The sequence below is a fragment of the Thrips palmi genome, unplaced genomic scaffold (genome assembly GCF_012932325.1).
Source record: "Thrips palmi isolate BJ-2018 unplaced genomic scaffold, TpBJ-2018v1 HiC_scaffold_2, whole genome shotgun sequence".
NCBI lineage: Eukaryota > Metazoa > Arthropoda > Insecta > Thysanoptera > Thripidae > Thrips > Thrips palmi.
In genome coordinates this window covers 8,060,473-8,075,883 of record NW_023144629.1, presented here as the reverse complement: position 1 = coordinate 8,075,883, position 15,411 = coordinate 8,060,473, and the positions used below count along the sequence as shown (strand labels likewise).

General features: G+C 52.6%; 4 protein-coding genes and 1 non-coding gene across 6 annotated transcripts in view; 3 read left to right on the top strand and 2 right to left on the bottom strand.

Moving 5' to 3' along the window:
- LOC117647473 (glutamate receptor ionotropic, kainate 2-like) overlaps positions 1-3,251 on the top strand; it is a 96,406-nt gene extending 93,155 nt beyond the window's left edge. Inside the window, exons 10-17 of the mRNA XM_034389224.1 lie at positions 733-837; positions 911-1,029; positions 1,165-1,309; positions 1,572-1,769; positions 1,875-2,100; positions 2,179-2,444; positions 2,847-2,993; positions 3,072-3,251. Of these exons, the coding sequence (XP_034245115.1) occupies positions 733-837; positions 911-1,029; positions 1,165-1,309; positions 1,572-1,769; positions 1,875-2,100; positions 2,179-2,444; positions 2,847-2,993; positions 3,072-3,251 (1,386 nt within the window). The remainder of the gene's footprint in view (positions 1-732; positions 838-910; positions 1,030-1,164; positions 1,310-1,571; positions 1,770-1,874; positions 2,101-2,178; positions 2,445-2,846; positions 2,994-3,071) is intronic.
- On the top strand, positions 2,727-2,801 carry Trnai-gau. Its single transcript has one exon. It is a non-coding gene; the product is annotated as a tRNA-Ile (tRNA).
- Positions 3,252-5,729: 2,478 nt separating the features above from the next.
- Positions 5,730-8,345, top strand: LOC117647551 (ferrochelatase, mitochondrial). Of its 2 annotated transcripts, none has more exons than XM_034389347.1 (9): positions 5,730-5,968; positions 6,218-6,416; positions 6,501-6,603; positions 6,679-6,797; positions 6,903-7,004; positions 7,093-7,258; positions 7,362-7,518; positions 7,611-7,726; positions 7,802-8,345. In XM_034389347.1, exons 1-9 carry the CDS (start codon positions 5,938-5,940, stop codon positions 8,009-8,011), a joined length of 1,203 nt encoding a protein of 400 aa, XP_034245238.1. In that variant the 5' UTR covers positions 5,730-5,937; the 3' UTR covers positions 8,012-8,345. The 2 variants fall into 2 exon arrangements, with proteins under 2 accessions (XP_034245238.1, XP_034245237.1); XM_034389346.1 differs by lacking the exon at positions 5,730-5,968 and adding an exon at positions 6,073-6,109 and having other exon boundaries at positions 6,191-6,416.
- Positions 8,281-10,755, bottom strand: LOC117647550 (BUD13 homolog). The gene is made up of 5 exons (XM_034389345.1): positions 10,312-10,755; positions 9,108-10,191; positions 8,867-9,021; positions 8,597-8,778; positions 8,281-8,510 (listed from the first exon to the last, which is right to left on the bottom strand). The coding sequence occupies exons 1-5, from the start codon at positions 10,428-10,430 to the stop codon at positions 8,341-8,343; spliced, it is 1,710 nt and encodes a 569-aa protein (XP_034245236.1). The 5' UTR covers positions 10,431-10,755; the 3' UTR covers positions 8,281-8,340.
- A 219-nt stretch (positions 10,756-10,974) lies between these two features.
- LOC117647472 (apyrase-like) lies at positions 10,975-15,357 on the bottom strand. Its single transcript, XM_034389223.1, has 10 exons — positions 15,158-15,357; positions 14,697-15,076; positions 14,153-14,356; positions 13,550-13,754; positions 13,136-13,345; positions 12,638-13,032; positions 12,359-12,452; positions 12,095-12,276; positions 11,630-11,783; positions 10,975-11,551 (listed from the first exon to the last, which is right to left on the bottom strand). Exons 1-10 carry the CDS (start codon positions 15,201-15,203, stop codon positions 11,397-11,399), a joined length of 2,025 nt encoding a protein of 674 aa, XP_034245114.1. The 5' UTR covers positions 15,204-15,357; the 3' UTR covers positions 10,975-11,396.
- Positions 15,358-15,411: the final 54 nt, after the last annotated feature.

Below are 15,411 nucleotides of genomic sequence, written 5' to 3'. Positions count from 1 at the left end.
TATTTTCTTGTTTCGTGTCCCTTTGGCAGGGTACAGACCAACTTCGGCCCTTGATGGAGGTCCAAGCGAAGCGCTGCGGAGCCCAATTTCTTGACACTGACACCTCTTTTTTGCTGTCACCGAAAAGTCTACCCCTTTGCGCGCTCGCCTAATGGTGTGATCCTCTTCCCAACTACCCCGCAATAAAAAAACAACGTTAGCGGAGGAAGGGGAGAGGGAAGAAAGGAGTGGGGGGCGGGAAGGAGCAGGAAATCGACAAGCTAGCCTCAAAACTCAACGCGTCAAACTAAGGGGCAAACTGGGCCTTCAATCAATCCTAGCATTGCCACTCGCCCAAAATAATGCCCCCATCGATCTTGCGAGCCCGACTGTGTGTGTGTGTGTGTGTGTGTGTGTGTGTGTGTGTGTGTGTGTGTGTGTGTGTGTGTGTGTGCGCGCGCGCGCGCGCGCGTGAGGGTGGACGGGCGGGACGGGCGTCGACGTCTAGAGCGTTGCTAGCGTTGCGTGTGCAATGTGGCACCAGGTGGCTCCACTGGCGATTGGCACTCCCAGTCTGTCAATAGACTAGCCCGTCTACACTGTGGGGCGCTGCGAGCTTCGAGCTGCGTTTCTCGCCATCACCTGCCTCCCCGGCCAGCAGAAGGAGGAGGGGGCACTGCAAAGCACACCACTGCTCGCGATATTCTTTTCCAAAATACGGACGTTGTTCTGAAAACTGAACCGTTGTTGCAGAGAGCGGACCTGGCCGTGGCGTCCATGACCATCAACTACGCGCGGGAGAGCGTCATCGACTTCACCAAGCCCTTCATGAACCTGGGCATAGGGATCCTGTTTAAGGTGAGTTGGAAAGGTGCCGCCCCCCACACTGGAAGTCTCGAGGGCCGGCCACTGACTCTGGTTGCTGCTGCAGGTGCCCACCTCGCAGCCCACGCGCCTTTTCTCCTTCATGAACCCCCTGGCCGTGGAGATCTGGATCTACGTCCTGGCCGCCTACCTGCTCGTCAGCTTCACGCTCTTCGTCATGGCCAGGTGAGAGAGCGCGCCGTGAAAAAGTTAAATATGCTCACTAGTTGCTCCGTAAATTTTGCGGAGGGAAAGGAAGGATTTCTTTTTCGGATGCAAACTCAGACTGTTTGCAAATGTCTGACGCGGGGGTGTTTCCAGGTTTTCCCCCTACGAGTGGAACAGCGTTCCCCACTGCGCCATGGGTCGGACGCCCGAGGTGGTGCACAACCAGTTCTCCGTCTCCAACAGCTTCTGGTTCATCACCGGCACCTTCCTGCGCCAGGGCTCCGGCCTCAACCCCAAGGTGAGCACGCTATGCGACGCACAGTGGGCCAGAAGACCAGTGGAGGCGGCTAAAACTCTCACCAATGGATTCCTCGTTCGGAGAGCAATACATTGGTGGGGTCACACGGTCGGTTCGAGTCCCATTTAGTGACTCTGGAACTCAAAACGCGTCCGGGATTTTGACCGCCTCCACCGGTCCTCTGGTCCACTGTGCGACGCGATGCACGGTGCAAGGGCGGCTGATTGCGTGCCTCTTTCACTGACCGGTGTGTCGTCCGCAGGCGACCTCTACCCGCATCGTGGGCGGCATCTGGTGGTTCTTCACGCTCATCATCATCTCCTCGTACACGGCCAACCTGGCGGCCTTCCTCACCGTGGAGCGCATGATCACGCCGATCGAAAACGCAGCCGACCTGGCGGACCAGATGGAGATCTCGTACGGCACCCTGGAGGGCGGCTCCACCATGACCTTCTTCAGGGTGAGCGAGCGGCGAACCGCCGAACCGGAAGACCAAACAAACATGTTTTCTTTCGTTTTCGCCGCGCCGTGTGTTATGCGAGTGAAATGACTTTGTCGCTTCCAGGACTCGAAGATAGAGATCTACCAGAAGATGTGGCGGTTCATGGAGAACAAGAAGCCGTCCGTGTTCGTGTCCACGTACGAGGAGGGCGTGAAGCGCGTGCTGCAGGGCAACTACGCCTTCCTCATGGAGTCCACCATGCTGGACTACGCGGTGCAGCGCGACTGCAACCTCACGCAGATCGGCGGCCTGCTCGACTCCAAGGGCTACGGCATCGCCACGCCCAAAGGTACGTGCAAAAAGAAACGCCGCCATTGGTCAGGCACCAAACAAAAACACGAAACAAAAATCCTTCTTTTTTTTCCAGGGTCACCCTGGAGAGACAAGATCTCGCTTGCCATCCTGGAGCTGCAGGAGAAGGGCGTGATCCAGATGCTGTACGACAAGTGGTGGAAGAACACCGGCGACGTGTGCAACCGGGACGACAAGAACAAGGAGTCCAAGGCCAGCGCGCTCGGCATCGAGAACATCGGCGGCGTCTTCGTGGTGCTGCTGTGCGGCCTGGTGCTCGCCATCGTCGTGGCCGTCATCGAGTTCTGCTGGAACTCGCGGAAGAACGCGCGCTCGGACAGAGTACGTAGAGGATGCTCCGGCTCTCTGTCTCTCTCGCACCCACACGGCGCGCCCCATGAGTGCGAGAGAGACGGGTGACGAAAGCGCTGTGCGGCTGGCCCCGCGGGGCTCGCGGCCTGGTACAGTACTCGGCGCCTTGCCAGCCCCGCGCCCCGCGAATGAGTCATGCATGCGCCCGGCCGGCCTGTAGATGGCGCTGGACGGCGCCGGCCGCGGCCATGGAGGGGGCAGCGCGGCAGCGCGAAGGAACTGAAGGACACGCCGCACGCGAGCAAGCACTAAGCCCCGGTGGCGCAGTTGGCAGCGCGTTATTCTGATCTTAAATAACGGTCGTAGGTTCGACTCCTACCCGGGGTACTCTTTTCCGCCTCGTTTTTCATGGTTTCCGTTTCCTGTTCGCAGAGATCTCTCTGCTCGGAGATGGGCGAGGAGCTCCGCTTCGCCATGCGGTGCTTCGGGCCGCGGCAGAGGCCGGCCCTGAAGCGCTGCAACCTGTGCCACAACATGACCCCCAGCTACATGCCGGGGACGAACATCGACCTGCAGACTGTGAGTACCTCGGGGTGGTCGGTCGGCGTCGCGGCGCGTCGCGGCGCGGAGGGACTTGCTTTAACGCCCTGCCTTCAGTTCCAGCTGCACGGCGCGCCCGCCACCGCCAGCATCATGGACAGCCCCACGGAGGGCAGCCAGCACGCCGCGCACGCCGCGCACGCCAACCTGGGCGTGCAGGTGGCGCACAGCCACCAGGGGCCGCCCAGCCCCATGCAGAGCCTGGAGATGGTCACGTTCCAGCCCCCAAACTCCTAGTGCTACGAGCGGCGGCGGCGACAAGCCCCCGCCGCTTCCTCGTCGGCCAGCCCCCTGGGCGTCCGCAACTCCCGGCAGGCCCTCAACGCCACCACGGACGTGGACGTGGTGGCGGGCCTCGGCGGCCTCGGCCACCACCACGCCGCGCTGCCCGGCCCCAGCCTCGGCCCCAGCCTCGGCGCCGACTGCGGCCCGGACTGCCTCGCCGCCGCCGGCGGTGGCGGGGACGACGCCTCCACGTCCATGTCCTCCTTCCAGGCGGGCGCCGCCACGGCCTCCACGGCGGCGGCCTCGGCCATGCCGACGGCCATGCCGACGCCGTGCGCGCTGCACTCCAACGCCGGGTGCCGGCGCCGGTTTTGAACCCCGGCGCCGAGGCCGTGCCGCCGGGCCCCGCCTTGCCACGGTGAGGCGCTCGTCGGCCACCAGGTCACCGCCGAACTCCCGACCTGGGTAGCCGCCAGGAACATTTAGGGAACCTTGCCTCGGTGGCCCTCCCAGCGCCCTCGCCCGGCCACAGGCCCGGCCAAAGGCCCGGCCAAAGCCGCAGAGACAGAATAAGGAATTGGTAGTGGGCAGTATTAAGTGGGTACTGCAAGTCCAAACGTGGAGCACGGTGTCGACTCGTTCCGCTCCTTTGGCTTTGCAGTGCGAGAGTGTTATTAAATGTTATGAGTGAATGTTGAATGTCTATGAATCCACCTGCTGGTCTAGCGGGTGCCGGACGGCGGCCGCTCAACCCGCGCTCTGGTAACGTGTGACAACTGTAACGCGTGACAAGTGTGTGACACGAATGTGACACGAGTGTGACACGAGCGTGACACGAGCGTGGCTGCTTTTGCGCCGGTGCCGGCTGCATATCATCTCGACTGTGCGCACACTGCTTTTGAGAACTCAGAGATTTGAAAAAACAATGTAGACAATGTGTGGAACTCTATCATTTTTGTTATCATTTTTAACTCGCGTGGATGTGTTACCAGCGTTCATATCGAGTGAAACAGCGCCGTAAATTTCTATGAACTCTTGTTGATTTTGTTTTGTATTTAATTAATAAATTAAAAAAATTAACTTGTGATGGGATCTGGATCCCACAAACAGGACTGAGCCTCCAGGGTAACCCCCTGAGCCAACTGTAAAAGGCTTAAAAAGTGTTCTGGTGATATTTTTAAGAAGGGTGGGGGAATAGGGAGCCAACAGTGAAAAAAGTCTTTCTGTATTTCTCCTTGTGATGCCTGCACCCTGCTTCTTCAAGGTCAGTGCTTCCCGACTACAAGTCAAAACTCACGTGCAATAAACTTGACTCTACGGCTCTCAAAACGCACCATACTGACAAAAAAAGAAAAAAAAGGGTCGATTGCATATCGGCTTTCCGTGTGCTAGTACAACTTTTTGAAATACTTTCCGAATTTTGAAACAGTGGTACAAAATTTTGAATCATGCCTTCTGCTGGATGTCGCCGTGGCACAGCTGAAATTTGCACACGATTGCAATGGTAACCTAATTTAAACGGACCAACAACCAACATGACGGCCTACTGGTGGAAGAGTTAGTCACTTAGATGTATAACCATACTAACCCAGGAACTCCCTTTTTATTGTCATAAGGTTTGTGATATAAAAAATAATAATACCACAGCACACAAGTAGGACGTGTTGAATAGAATTATCATTATAGCTCAATAAAAGAACTTGCTCCCTTTTCTTATGACAAAGCTCTTCGGTCTCAAATTCATAATAATGCTTCCAGTACCTGGGTCGTGCCGTGCAACTTGTTTCTAGCCAAAGCAACAAATTAAGGGAATTAAAAGGGGTCACGTCATTCGCTGGCTGGGGCATCACGTAGAGCTTTCACGTGATTCCCGTCAACCAACAGTCTTGTTCAAAAAGATTGAGGGATTAGCGTAAGCTATTCGTACCAATAATGAAAGTGTTCATCATTTTTACTGTGTCCGTCAATAAAAGCACCAACTGTTCAGCCGAAACGTCGGTGACGTTCCCATACTGCCGTGTCATTGCTTTCGTTCTACTTGGAGTTGTGTGGGTCCAAATATCTATTTTGTCGGTTGCACATTTACAGGCATCCCGCGTCTGCTCTTCATGGAAAAATAATAAAACACGGGGATCTTTTTAGTCGAGTTCTTTTTATTCCTTCCTGATTTTTTCCCATTACACCACTGCTCATCATCATCATCAACAACAACAACTAAAACAATCCAGTTTTTACTCACTGACAAGAGGCAACTCTATGTGATGTCTCTACCACCACCAGAAATTACAAGAGGCTCCATTTGGCCTTGTTTCGACTTTATTTTGGAACTTGCCCGAACGGCGCAGCGCTTTGCGTTTCCGCGCCACTGGTGCCGGTTTCTTGAATCAGTTTAGCCAACGCACAGGCCGTAACGCACGCTCACACGCCTCGTTGGTGAGACCGTCTTCAAGCTCAGTGCGGTAATTTATCCTCACCAGAAATACTCCTCAAATAGTATCACTCCTGCGTTCAAAGTCCTTTCCAAAACCTCAAGCCTCATGTTATACAGTATTAGTATGCAGTATAAATCTTGCGATGTTGGTGTTGACGAGGCAGATTTCACTTCGCCACTCAGCTGTACGATATTTTCGTTAAATTGTGAATATTCTGTGCTTTCATCAAGTAAACGTCAGTCGCAGGGGCATTCCTGGAAATAACAATGAAGGCTTTATCTACTCTCGCCAGTTTAAGTAAGAATTATCGTTAGTTTTGGCTTATTTTATGTCTTTACCAGCGTCTTGGTTATGGCTGTCTGCTATGGTTTACATTTGACATGTTCCTAGGATTTAATGAAACATGACTTAGCTGAATGAACTATGGTCTTTTCTTGTGTTAGGGGCCGCCTAAATTGTGTCCAATATTCGAAAACTTAATTTATGTAGCTTATCTTGTTTACAAAATTGTAATTGAAGGCAACTTTCTTCGTGGTCCTGTTCCAGAATCGCAACTGCCACGGAATACAAGAGGGCTGTTTGTTTCATCAATTTCACATTCCCAAGCCAAGTCTCAGGATGTCAGTCGTCCCAAGACTGGTGTCTTAATGCTGAATATGGGCGGACCGCAGACAACTGATGAAGTGGGGGAATATCTCCTTAGAATCATGACTGACAGAGATATGATTCAATTACCTGTGCAAGGGTATGTTACCAAGATTATTTCTTAAAAGTTCACTCCTGCATTACATTTTATGACATAAGTTTCCTTGACTATGTGTTATGACAGCACTTTAGGACCGTACATTGCCAAACGTCGAACCCCTGAAGTCATGAAGAAATATGCAGAAATTGGTGGTGGTTCACCTATTTTGAAATGGACTAAATTGCAGGTAAAAATTTCTTCCTTTATCTAATTTGAGTTTCCATAAAAAAGAATTGTGTTTATTTAATCTTGTATTTTCTAGGGTGATCTTTTATGCAAAAAGCTTGACAGCATTTCCCCTAAAACTGCACCACACAAACCTTATGTTGCGTTTCGTTATGCTAATCCACTGACAGAGAAAACTTTAGAGGAGATAGAGAAGTATGTGTCATCAATCAGAAGATGAAGCTACAAAATTTATAAAATATTCTGCCATTCTTACCTACTTGTCTCTGTTTTTTTTTTTTCTCTCTATTTCTTCTGCAGAGATGGAGTAAAGCATACTGTGGTATTTTCCCAGTACCCCCAATACAGTTGTGCAACCAGTGGATCTAGCTTCAATGCAATTTTCACTCACTACGCTAAGAAGTAAGACTTATTAAAATGTGTTTTCACTTTTTCCTAGCCCCCTTCTTAAATTTTTAATTCACATCAACTGTTTATATTTTTCTTTCAGGAATTTGCCTCCTGGTATGACATGGAGTATAATTGAGCGTTGGGGCACGAATCTTAAACTTGCCAAGGTGTTTGCAGATCGAATTTTGATTGAACTAAACAAGTTCCCAGCAGAGACCCGCAAGGACGCAATAATTCTTTTCTCTGCTCACTCTCTTCCTCTCAAGGTTTGAAATGGCAAACTTTACTTTTCTTCAGCAATGAAGATGTCTTTTGCCCTTACTTTGATTGTGTTTCATTTTTTAATTAATTAAAAAATTGCGGTTGAAGGCGGTCAACAGGGGAGACCCCTATCCATCCGAGGTCGGTGCCACAGTGCAATTGGTGATGGAGCAGCTTGGCCATTGCAATCCTTACAGCCTTGTTTGGCAGTCCAAAGTTGGTCCCCTGCCCTGGTTGGGACCGTTCACTGATGATGCAATCAAAGGTAAAACTTATCAATCACTATAGGGCACTCTCAGCCATTTTATAAGTGATCCATATATTTTGTTTCTTATACCGAGTCTTTTTTTCTTCCAGGTTACGTCAAACAAGGAAAAAGAAACTTCGTATTGGTGCCAATTGCTTTTGTTAATGAGCATATTGAAACTTTGCATGAGCTTGATATTGAGTACTGCCATGACTTGAAGAAAGAGGTAACTACACTTTTAGATATTTTCTGCTTTAAAAGACATATTGTATTTTTTAATAATAATAATTTTTTTGCATAGCTGGGTGAACTTAACATTCAACGAGCTCCTGCACCGAATGATCATCCCCTTTTTATTGAAGCTATGGCCGATATAGTGAAGTCTCATCTTGAAGGAAAATCAGCTGTCAGCCCCAAATTCCTCACGCGTTGTCCACATTGTGTCAACAGCCGCTGTGATTCAGCCAAGCAATGGTGGGGAAACCTTTGCAAACTACCTGCTGTTCAATAGTGAAAAGTCTAGAATTGTGGAATGGTTCAAGGAGATGGTGGTAGCAGACTTCTTACCAATCTCAGACAGATAATTTAAACTGTGATCCTTTCTAATTTTTTGTTGTTCTTATTTTTTTGAATGAATTATATCGGGTAGTAGGATTTATAGATTGAGATCTCAGGTTCTATTGTTTTTCATAATGTTATACTTCAGTTTTACATTTTATCATTTACCTGGTTTGGAAGATATATCTTTAAGTATTACAAATAAAGTTAAAGAAAAAATCATTTACTGGTATGTATTCAAATATTTTTATTAAAATTGCCAATTGTGGGAGAATTTTAACATTACATGTCAGATGTGCTCCATTTATAAGCTTCCTCCTCCACAGCCTTCTTTGCATTCTTGGCTTCAAACCATTTCCTCTCATAACCACATGATCTGTCCACACCATCCCAGCGATAGCCGGGCCTTATGTTGTAACGGTTTGGTGGAAAGGAACCTTGGTAAACGGGTACTGCAAAAATATTTATAATAAGCAAATAACATGGAAAAAAGTTAAAAGTAAGTTGCAAACCAATAGAAACACATAGAAGTACATACCTTTATTTTTAGACTGCTCTTTCTTTTTATTCTGCAAGTATTCCAACATAGGATCTCCTTCCCTGTCTTGATCTTTTAAATAGGAGTCTAAATCTGCATCATCTGCATATCTTGCCAACGGTTTTGACATTTCATACAAGTCATTTTGAAGGCGAACTTGTTGATCTTCTGTTTGCTTCACTCTGAGCAGAGGAGGATGATGGTTCAATATTCTATTCAATAACATACATTAAAACACCAGCTGATAAAAAATATGAGAACAGTACTTACCCTTTACCCCATCTAGTATACTTTTCTTTGTGTTTGTTTTCCTGCTCATCCTTGACTCTTTGTTCTGCTTGTTCACGTTCCATGTCCCGCTTGAGCCCAGTCTTTCTGTCTCTTTGAACTGCCACAGCACCTCTTCCTGAGAGGGAGTCATCCATCTGAAAATTCAGCAACAAAATTACAAAAATGACAGACAGCAAATAAACCCCTCCATGTATTGAGTTTGCCTGTGGCCAGAACATACCTTTGCAAAGACCTTCTCTTCCCTTTGCCTGAACTCTAGTAACTCCTGTTTTAGATGTTTAGCATCTTGAAGTCCTGCTTTCTTGCCATCAAGGGTCTTTTTCATTTTACTATCTTGTACACCATGGTCATCTTTTTCTTGTTTAATTTTATGTCTACTAACACTGCTATCTTGTGAATCTCTTTTACTAGATCTTCTTGGAGGGGATGTATCTGAATCAGACTGATTTTTTCGTCGCGTTCTCTCAGAATGATCTGGTTGTCTTTTTCTGGGTGGGGAAGTGTCTGAATCATATTGTTTCCGCCTGGGAGGAGAGGTATCTGAATCATTCTGTTTCTTTCTTCTGGGGGGTGACTGGTCTACATCATACTGTTTACCTTTTTTGCGTGCATAAGAATCATCCTGCTGCCTCTTCCTTGGCGGTGAGGAATCAGAATCAGCTTGTTGGTGCTTACTCGAAGTAGATTTGTCAGATTGCTTTCGTCTTAAAGAATCGGAATCATCCCTCTGCTGGCGCTTATTTCTTGGTGGGGATTCATCAGAATCGTAACGCTGTCCTTTTCTAGAGGAAGCAGCATCAGAATCTCTCTGCATTTTTCTGCGAGGAGGTGAGGCATCAGAATCATCTTGATTTTTCTTGCGGGGTGGTGAGGCATCAGAATCGTAGTTTTTCTTCTTCCGAGGTGGAGAATCATCAGAATCATTTCGTTTCCCCCTCCTTGGCGGTGACTCATCGGATTCATATCGCTTTCTTCTTGGGGGTGAAGAGTCTTTGCTTGATTTACTTTTCCTTTGATCATCCGCCTGAGGCCTTACAGAAAACTCTTCCTCCTCATCACTTGACGCTTGCTTCGGTCCACCGACGGCTGAAACACTGACCCCATCCCCGTCGGAGTTGCTAAGGACCTTCCAGCGCTGCACTTGTTTGTACTGTTCAAGAGCCTTAACTTCAGCCGGCCGCTCGTCCACGATGCCCACAACTTGGGGTGCATCTTCAGTCAACTCGTATAAATCTAAGGCAGCGTCGTCCAGAGCCTGTAGTTTGCTGAGGTCAACGTCATCATCAATCACTTTCACCTTGGGCCTGAAAAGCATTAAAATTGAACCAGGTTAGCATAAAGTAAACAAAATAATTATGTTACACACAAGAAAACAAACCAGGAAATGTAATAATGGACACTATGGGGGAAACGCAAAAACAAACCGTAAAACTGCCTCGCCACTCTTAGGCTTCTTCTTCTTTTTCTTTTTGCCTTCAGCACCACCGGAGAGATATTTCTTCAAATAATCTTTCTGGGAAAGTTTGGTCGCGCTAGACGACATTGTTCTTTCGATTCAAACAACACAGCCGGTGTACGATTTCGGAGGTTATGTTGACGTTTCGTTGTCGTCTGGCTCTCATTGGAGCTGCCAGTCCACAACCATAAAATTGGCGTGCATAGATGGATCTAGGAACAGGAATAAAGAGAAAATTTTGCATCAAACATAATTAATTTATTGTCTTAGAACTATGCATCCAGGTCTTTTCCCACGCTACAGGCAGAGCTGCAAAGTACAACAGTTTCTTTCAATGTTGCAGTGTTGGTAATGCTTTCCCGCCAAGAGGGCAGGCAGCTCAAAGCCATGGAGGGTCCGGTCCACAGTGGGCCAGAAGCCGGTGGAGGCGGCCAAAACTCTAGACGCGTTTTGAGCTCCAGAGTCGCTAAACAGGCCTCGAAATGAACGTGTGACCCCACCAATGGATTCCTCGTCCGGAGAGCAATCCATTGGTGGGGTCACACGTTCGGTTCGAGTCCCATTTAGCGACTCTGGAGCTCAAAACGTGTCCAGAGTTTTGGCCGCCTCCACCGGTCTTCTGGCCCACTGTGCGGTCGGTCGCACAAGCGTCTTTTCCCTCTATGATGCAAAAGAGTTCCCGCCGTCTCTGCGTGAAGACGACTTCAATGCTTCAGTCATGCCGTGCCTGCCGTGCTGTCGCACGGGCGTAGCCAGCTTAGCTTATCTCTGAGCTCGGCCAGAACATGAAGCCCCCTGTGAGGAAGCAAGCCCGCCGAGCCTGCGTGTCGTGCGGGACGGCCTACCCTCGACTTCGCAGGCGCTTCGTCCAGGATCGTGCAAACAACGCCACTTCCGGTCAATGCAAGCAGAAGCTGCTGCCTCACTGAGTGCGACACTTTCATTCAATCCATCCGTCTTGCGAGTTTCTGTCCGCCTTCTGGACGACATGGTGGAGGTGACAGTGGTTTTTTTTTTGTCGTCGATGTTTTATTTTTATTTTTAATGAAGGACTCAGTAGAAGATGAGCGGCTCCCTGCGCATGCGCCGCGCGCGCACCCGGCGCTGCAGCTTGTCGCTGTTGAGGACGACGAGGCGGCCGTCCATGGCGGTCATGATGGGGCTGTGGACCTGCAGGTAGTCCACGAACAAGTCGATGTCCACGCGGCCTGCGGAATGTCGCCGAATCGTTTCATCTCGACATTCAAACAAGAAACTGGTGGCACTTTCAAGGAGGAGTTGGTTACCTATTTGACGGTTTCGGAGGTTTTGGGTGAACGTCACGAAGTTGTCCCCGCCCTCGACGATGAAGGAGGAGGAGGCGATGGTGTACCACTGGTCGTCCTGGATGGGCTCGTAGGTGGGCACCCTGCACGCGGCGCACAGCACCTCGGAGTGCAGCTGGAACACGCCACGACGCAAGTCACACGCAAGTCACCACGGCGTGGCCCCGCACAGTGGGCCAGAAGACCGGCGCAGGCGGCCAAAACTCTAGACGCGTTTTGAGCTCCAGAGTCGCTAAACGAGACTCGAACCGAACGTGTGACCCCACCAATGAATTGCTCTCCGAACGAGGAATCCGTTGGTGGGGTCACACGTTCGGTCCGAGTCCCATTTAGCGCGACTCTAGAGCTCAAAACGCGTCCGGGATTTAGACCGCCTTCGCCGGTCTTCCGGCCCACTGTGCGGCCCAGGGTGGTCGGCATACTCACCACGCGCTGCCTGGACGGCTTGCTGGCGTCGTACTTGACCCGGAGCCCCGCCCAGTGCAGCAGCGACGAGTTGGGCTCCACGTTGTCCTCCAGCAGCTCCTTGAGGTGCTTGCCCTGCAGCTCCACCAGGTCGATGGTGCTCGCGAACGGCTGGGCCGCCACCATGTCGGCGTACGTGATGTCTGCGGAGGTTGCCACATTATTTGGGAGCGTGTTCGGTTTTCAGGGCGAGTGTGTTTTGCCGGTTACGCGATTTGTGCGTACTTCCTGGCGAGATGTTGGTCCTCAGGCCGCCGGCGTTGGTGAAGGCGATGGCTGCGGCCGTCCACGTCCCCTCCGGGCCTTTTTTTATTTTGTACTGCTCAACGAAAGCCCAAGTAGCTTAGCTCTCAGTTTAATTTCTGAAACCCCCCAAAGAGGCAGGGCCGCGCGTGGTCTGGCAACACTTTTGGGTGACTGTACAGTTTGTTTGCCCTGTACGCGAGGCACTTCGTTCAAGTGGAGGACTATACTCGCGAGGATTAGCCCGCGAGATTAAAAGACGGCCGGCAAACAGACTCCCCGCGATCGGTGACGTTTCTCAATAGTCGGGTCCGTCACACTTTGATAGCGCATACCTATGTCGGCAAACACTCCTCTGCTCGCCGTGCCACATTCTTTCAAACGAAAACCCACGACAAAACTGAACGTTCTCTCTTGATGTGACAGATCTCGGATGAATTTCAACGACCGTGACGTCACCCTCGTTGAATGAAAGTGGTGGAGCGCACTCACGTAGTCCAGCATGGCGTCGGCGACGAAGTTGCCCAGCGTGCACTCGCCGCTGTAGCAGTCGTGGGTCATCTTGTCCAGCTCCACGAGGGTGCTCCCCACCACCACGTGGCCGCGCGCCTCCACCTTCTCCTTCCAGGGCTGCATCTCCTGGAGCATGGCCTCGTCTGCGGGGGGAATAAAGAATAAGCAGTTGTTTTTTGTTGTTGTTAGACCGGATTCGGCGGGCCAATGCCCTCACGCCTCGCCTGGCTGGCCAGGCTGGCCCACCTTGGGGCAGGTCGGAGTCCATGTAGATGGGATTGCCGGACCAGGAGGCCACCTCGCCCTGCTCGTCGAACGTCACCATGAGGTTGCCCAGGTACTTGGTGTAGGCGGCGGCCTGCACCACCAGCACCGTCCGGTCGTCCGTGCGGCCGGTCGCTCGGTTCACCACCTCCGGGTACGGGCCGTACGCGTGGTCGCCGCCGGGGGGCGGTCCTGCGGGACAGAAGCAGAGTTTGTGACAGTGTACACTCTTACAATGTACAAGCCAGTCGCGTGGCCGGTGGCAGCAGCGCGCGACGTCGCTTATCGGTGGCGATGGACTGTGCAGCGCCGACCCACATCCTCAACACCTTCAAGATCGCGAAAAAAAAAATCGACGTCAAGGCATGCGGTGGGAATCGAACCCGCAACCCTCACCGTTGTACAGCAGCGTGTGCGAGTGCGCGCCCACGATGACGTCAGCGTACTTGGTCTTCTGGGCCACCGCCAGGTCGACGTCGAGCCCCGCGTGCGACAGAGCCACGATGATGTCCACGCCCTGCTCTCGCTTCAGCCGCTCGGCCTCCTTGTCCAGGGCCTCCAGCTCGTCGCCGAACTTGAGCTTCTCCGTCGTCGCGATCGTCTGGGGCAAAGGGCGAGGTTCAGCGACATGCCAACGGCCGAGCCAACGGCGGAGGGAGGGGATTCGTCGCACTTTTTGGCTGCAGCCAGGCGGAAATTACCCTGGATTGCCATGGCTTTCCCACGGCCCACAGTGGACCAGAAGTAAGGTGGAGGCGTCCAAAACTCCAGTCGCGTTTTGAGCTCCAGAGTCGCTAAACAGGACTCGATCCGATCGTGTGACCCCACTAATGGATTGCCCTCCGAATGAGCAATCCATTGGTGGGGTCACACGTTCGGTTCGAGTCCTGTTTAGCGACTCTGGAGCTCAAAGCGCGTCCGGGATTTCGACCGCCTCCACCGGTCTTCTGGCCCACTGTGCGGCCTGCGCATCAGGCGGGGCGGACTTGGCGGACTCACCCACGTGTCCTTCCAGATGTAGCCGACGATGCCGATGGTGAGGCCGTTCTTGACCACCACCACGGAGGGCTGCCACAGCCCGTGCATGCGCGGCTCCTCGCTGTCGTCCATGTTGGCGATCACGAAGGGCGCCACCTGGCCGGTCTTCTCCAGGAACGGGGTCAGGCCGGCGATGCCGTTGTCGAACTCGTGGTTGCCGATGGTCTGCGGGGGCAGTGTGGGGCAGTGGCACCGTTACAGTGTGTCCGCAGCGAGTCCCTGGCTGGCTGGAGTCTCTCGCGCGCGGGTCGTCGTCACCGTCGCAGTCACATGACAATCCTTTCGAGTTGACACGACATGACGGCTCGTTTCCGGAACTATGTGAGGTCGAAAAGTCGGAACGGAAGCTCTCGGGACTCGCCACTCGGGCAATGAAATGCCCTGTGTGGCGGGCTGCCTACCCCGGCCTACCCACAGGGGCCACAATGCGGTCCCTCTCGCACCCCTAGGGCAATGCTCACGAGTGCGAGAGAGACAGAGTCGGGCTTCTCACGCCCTGACCTACCAGCGCGTCCCACGGCAGCTCGCTCATGAACTGCGCCGTGGCGCTGCCCTTGAAGAGCGAGAACCACAGTGTGCCCTGGAAGTTGTCGCCGCCGTTGAGCACCAGGGCTTGGGGGTTGCGCTCGCGCTCGGCGGCGATGGCCTTGGCGACGCGCGCCAGCCCTCCGATGCACTTGTCGCCCTCCTTGCAGGCGCCGGCCGTGTGCGAGACGGGCTCGAAGCGCGCGTGGAAGTCGTTGAGGTGGACGATCTGCAGCGACCTGGCGTCGGCAGCGCCCGCCTCCACCACCTGCACGGCCTCGGCGGCCTGGGGCAAGCGCGCGGCCAGCACCGCCACCGCCAGCACCGTCGCCCACGTTGCCGCCATCCAACGAGGGCGCGCTGGAAGAGACCGGCGTGTCAGTACCCCGCACACTCGGAAAATGTCACTCGGTCGCGGAGTATCGCCGTGTCGACACGCACCTGTGCCTCCGGGCGGGTCACGGACGTGTGGTTGCGTCGGCATCATGCTGTCGGCGTCCGTTGCGCGGCCGTCGGCTCCGGTGCTGTGTTCGCAGTCTTTACAAAAGTTCACACACTGTTGGACGTTCACGACGTTCGCACGGCGTCGCTGGCGTCGCCGCACTGCGGGTCGGTGGTCGGCACACTGCGAGATGCGCCGCGCTGCCCCGCGCGCCCCGCGCTCTTGCACAGTGGTATCTCGCGACGAAGTTTGC

Coding starts and splice junctions, on each gene's coding strand:
- LOC117647472 (XM_034389223.1), bottom strand. CDS start 15,203: ATGATGCCGACGCAACCACACGTCCGTGACCCGCCCGGAGGCACAG. Junction 13,346..13,549: donor GCACACGCTGCTGTACAACG/GTGAGGGTTGCG, acceptor TCTGTCCCGCAG/GACCGCCCCCCGGCGGCGAC. Junction 13,033..13,135: donor GGACTCCGACCTGCCCCAAG/GTGGGCCAGCCT, acceptor TTCCCCCCGCAG/ACGAGGCCATGCTCCAGGAG.
- LOC117647550 (XM_034389345.1), bottom strand. CDS start 10,430: ATGTCGTCTAGCGCGACCAAACTTTCCCAGAAAGATTATTTGAAGAAA. Junction 9,022..9,107: donor AAGAGAAGGTCTTTGCAAAG/GTATGTTCTGGC, acceptor CTGAATTTTCAG/ATGGATGACTCCCTCTCAGG. Junction 8,779..8,866: donor TATACTAGATGGGGTAAAGG/GTAAGTACTGTT, acceptor TCCTCTGCTCAG/AGTGAAGCAAACAGAAGATC.
- LOC117647551 (XM_034389346.1), top strand. CDS start 6,088: ATGAACTATGGTCTTTTCTTGT. Junction 6,798..6,902: donor ACTTTAGAGGAGATAGAGAA/GTATGTGTCATC, acceptor TTTCTTCTGCAG/AGATGGAGTAAAGCATACTG. Junction 7,005..7,092: donor TTCACTCACTACGCTAAGAA/GTAAGACTTATT, acceptor TTTTTCTTTCAG/GAATTTGCCTCCTGGTATGA.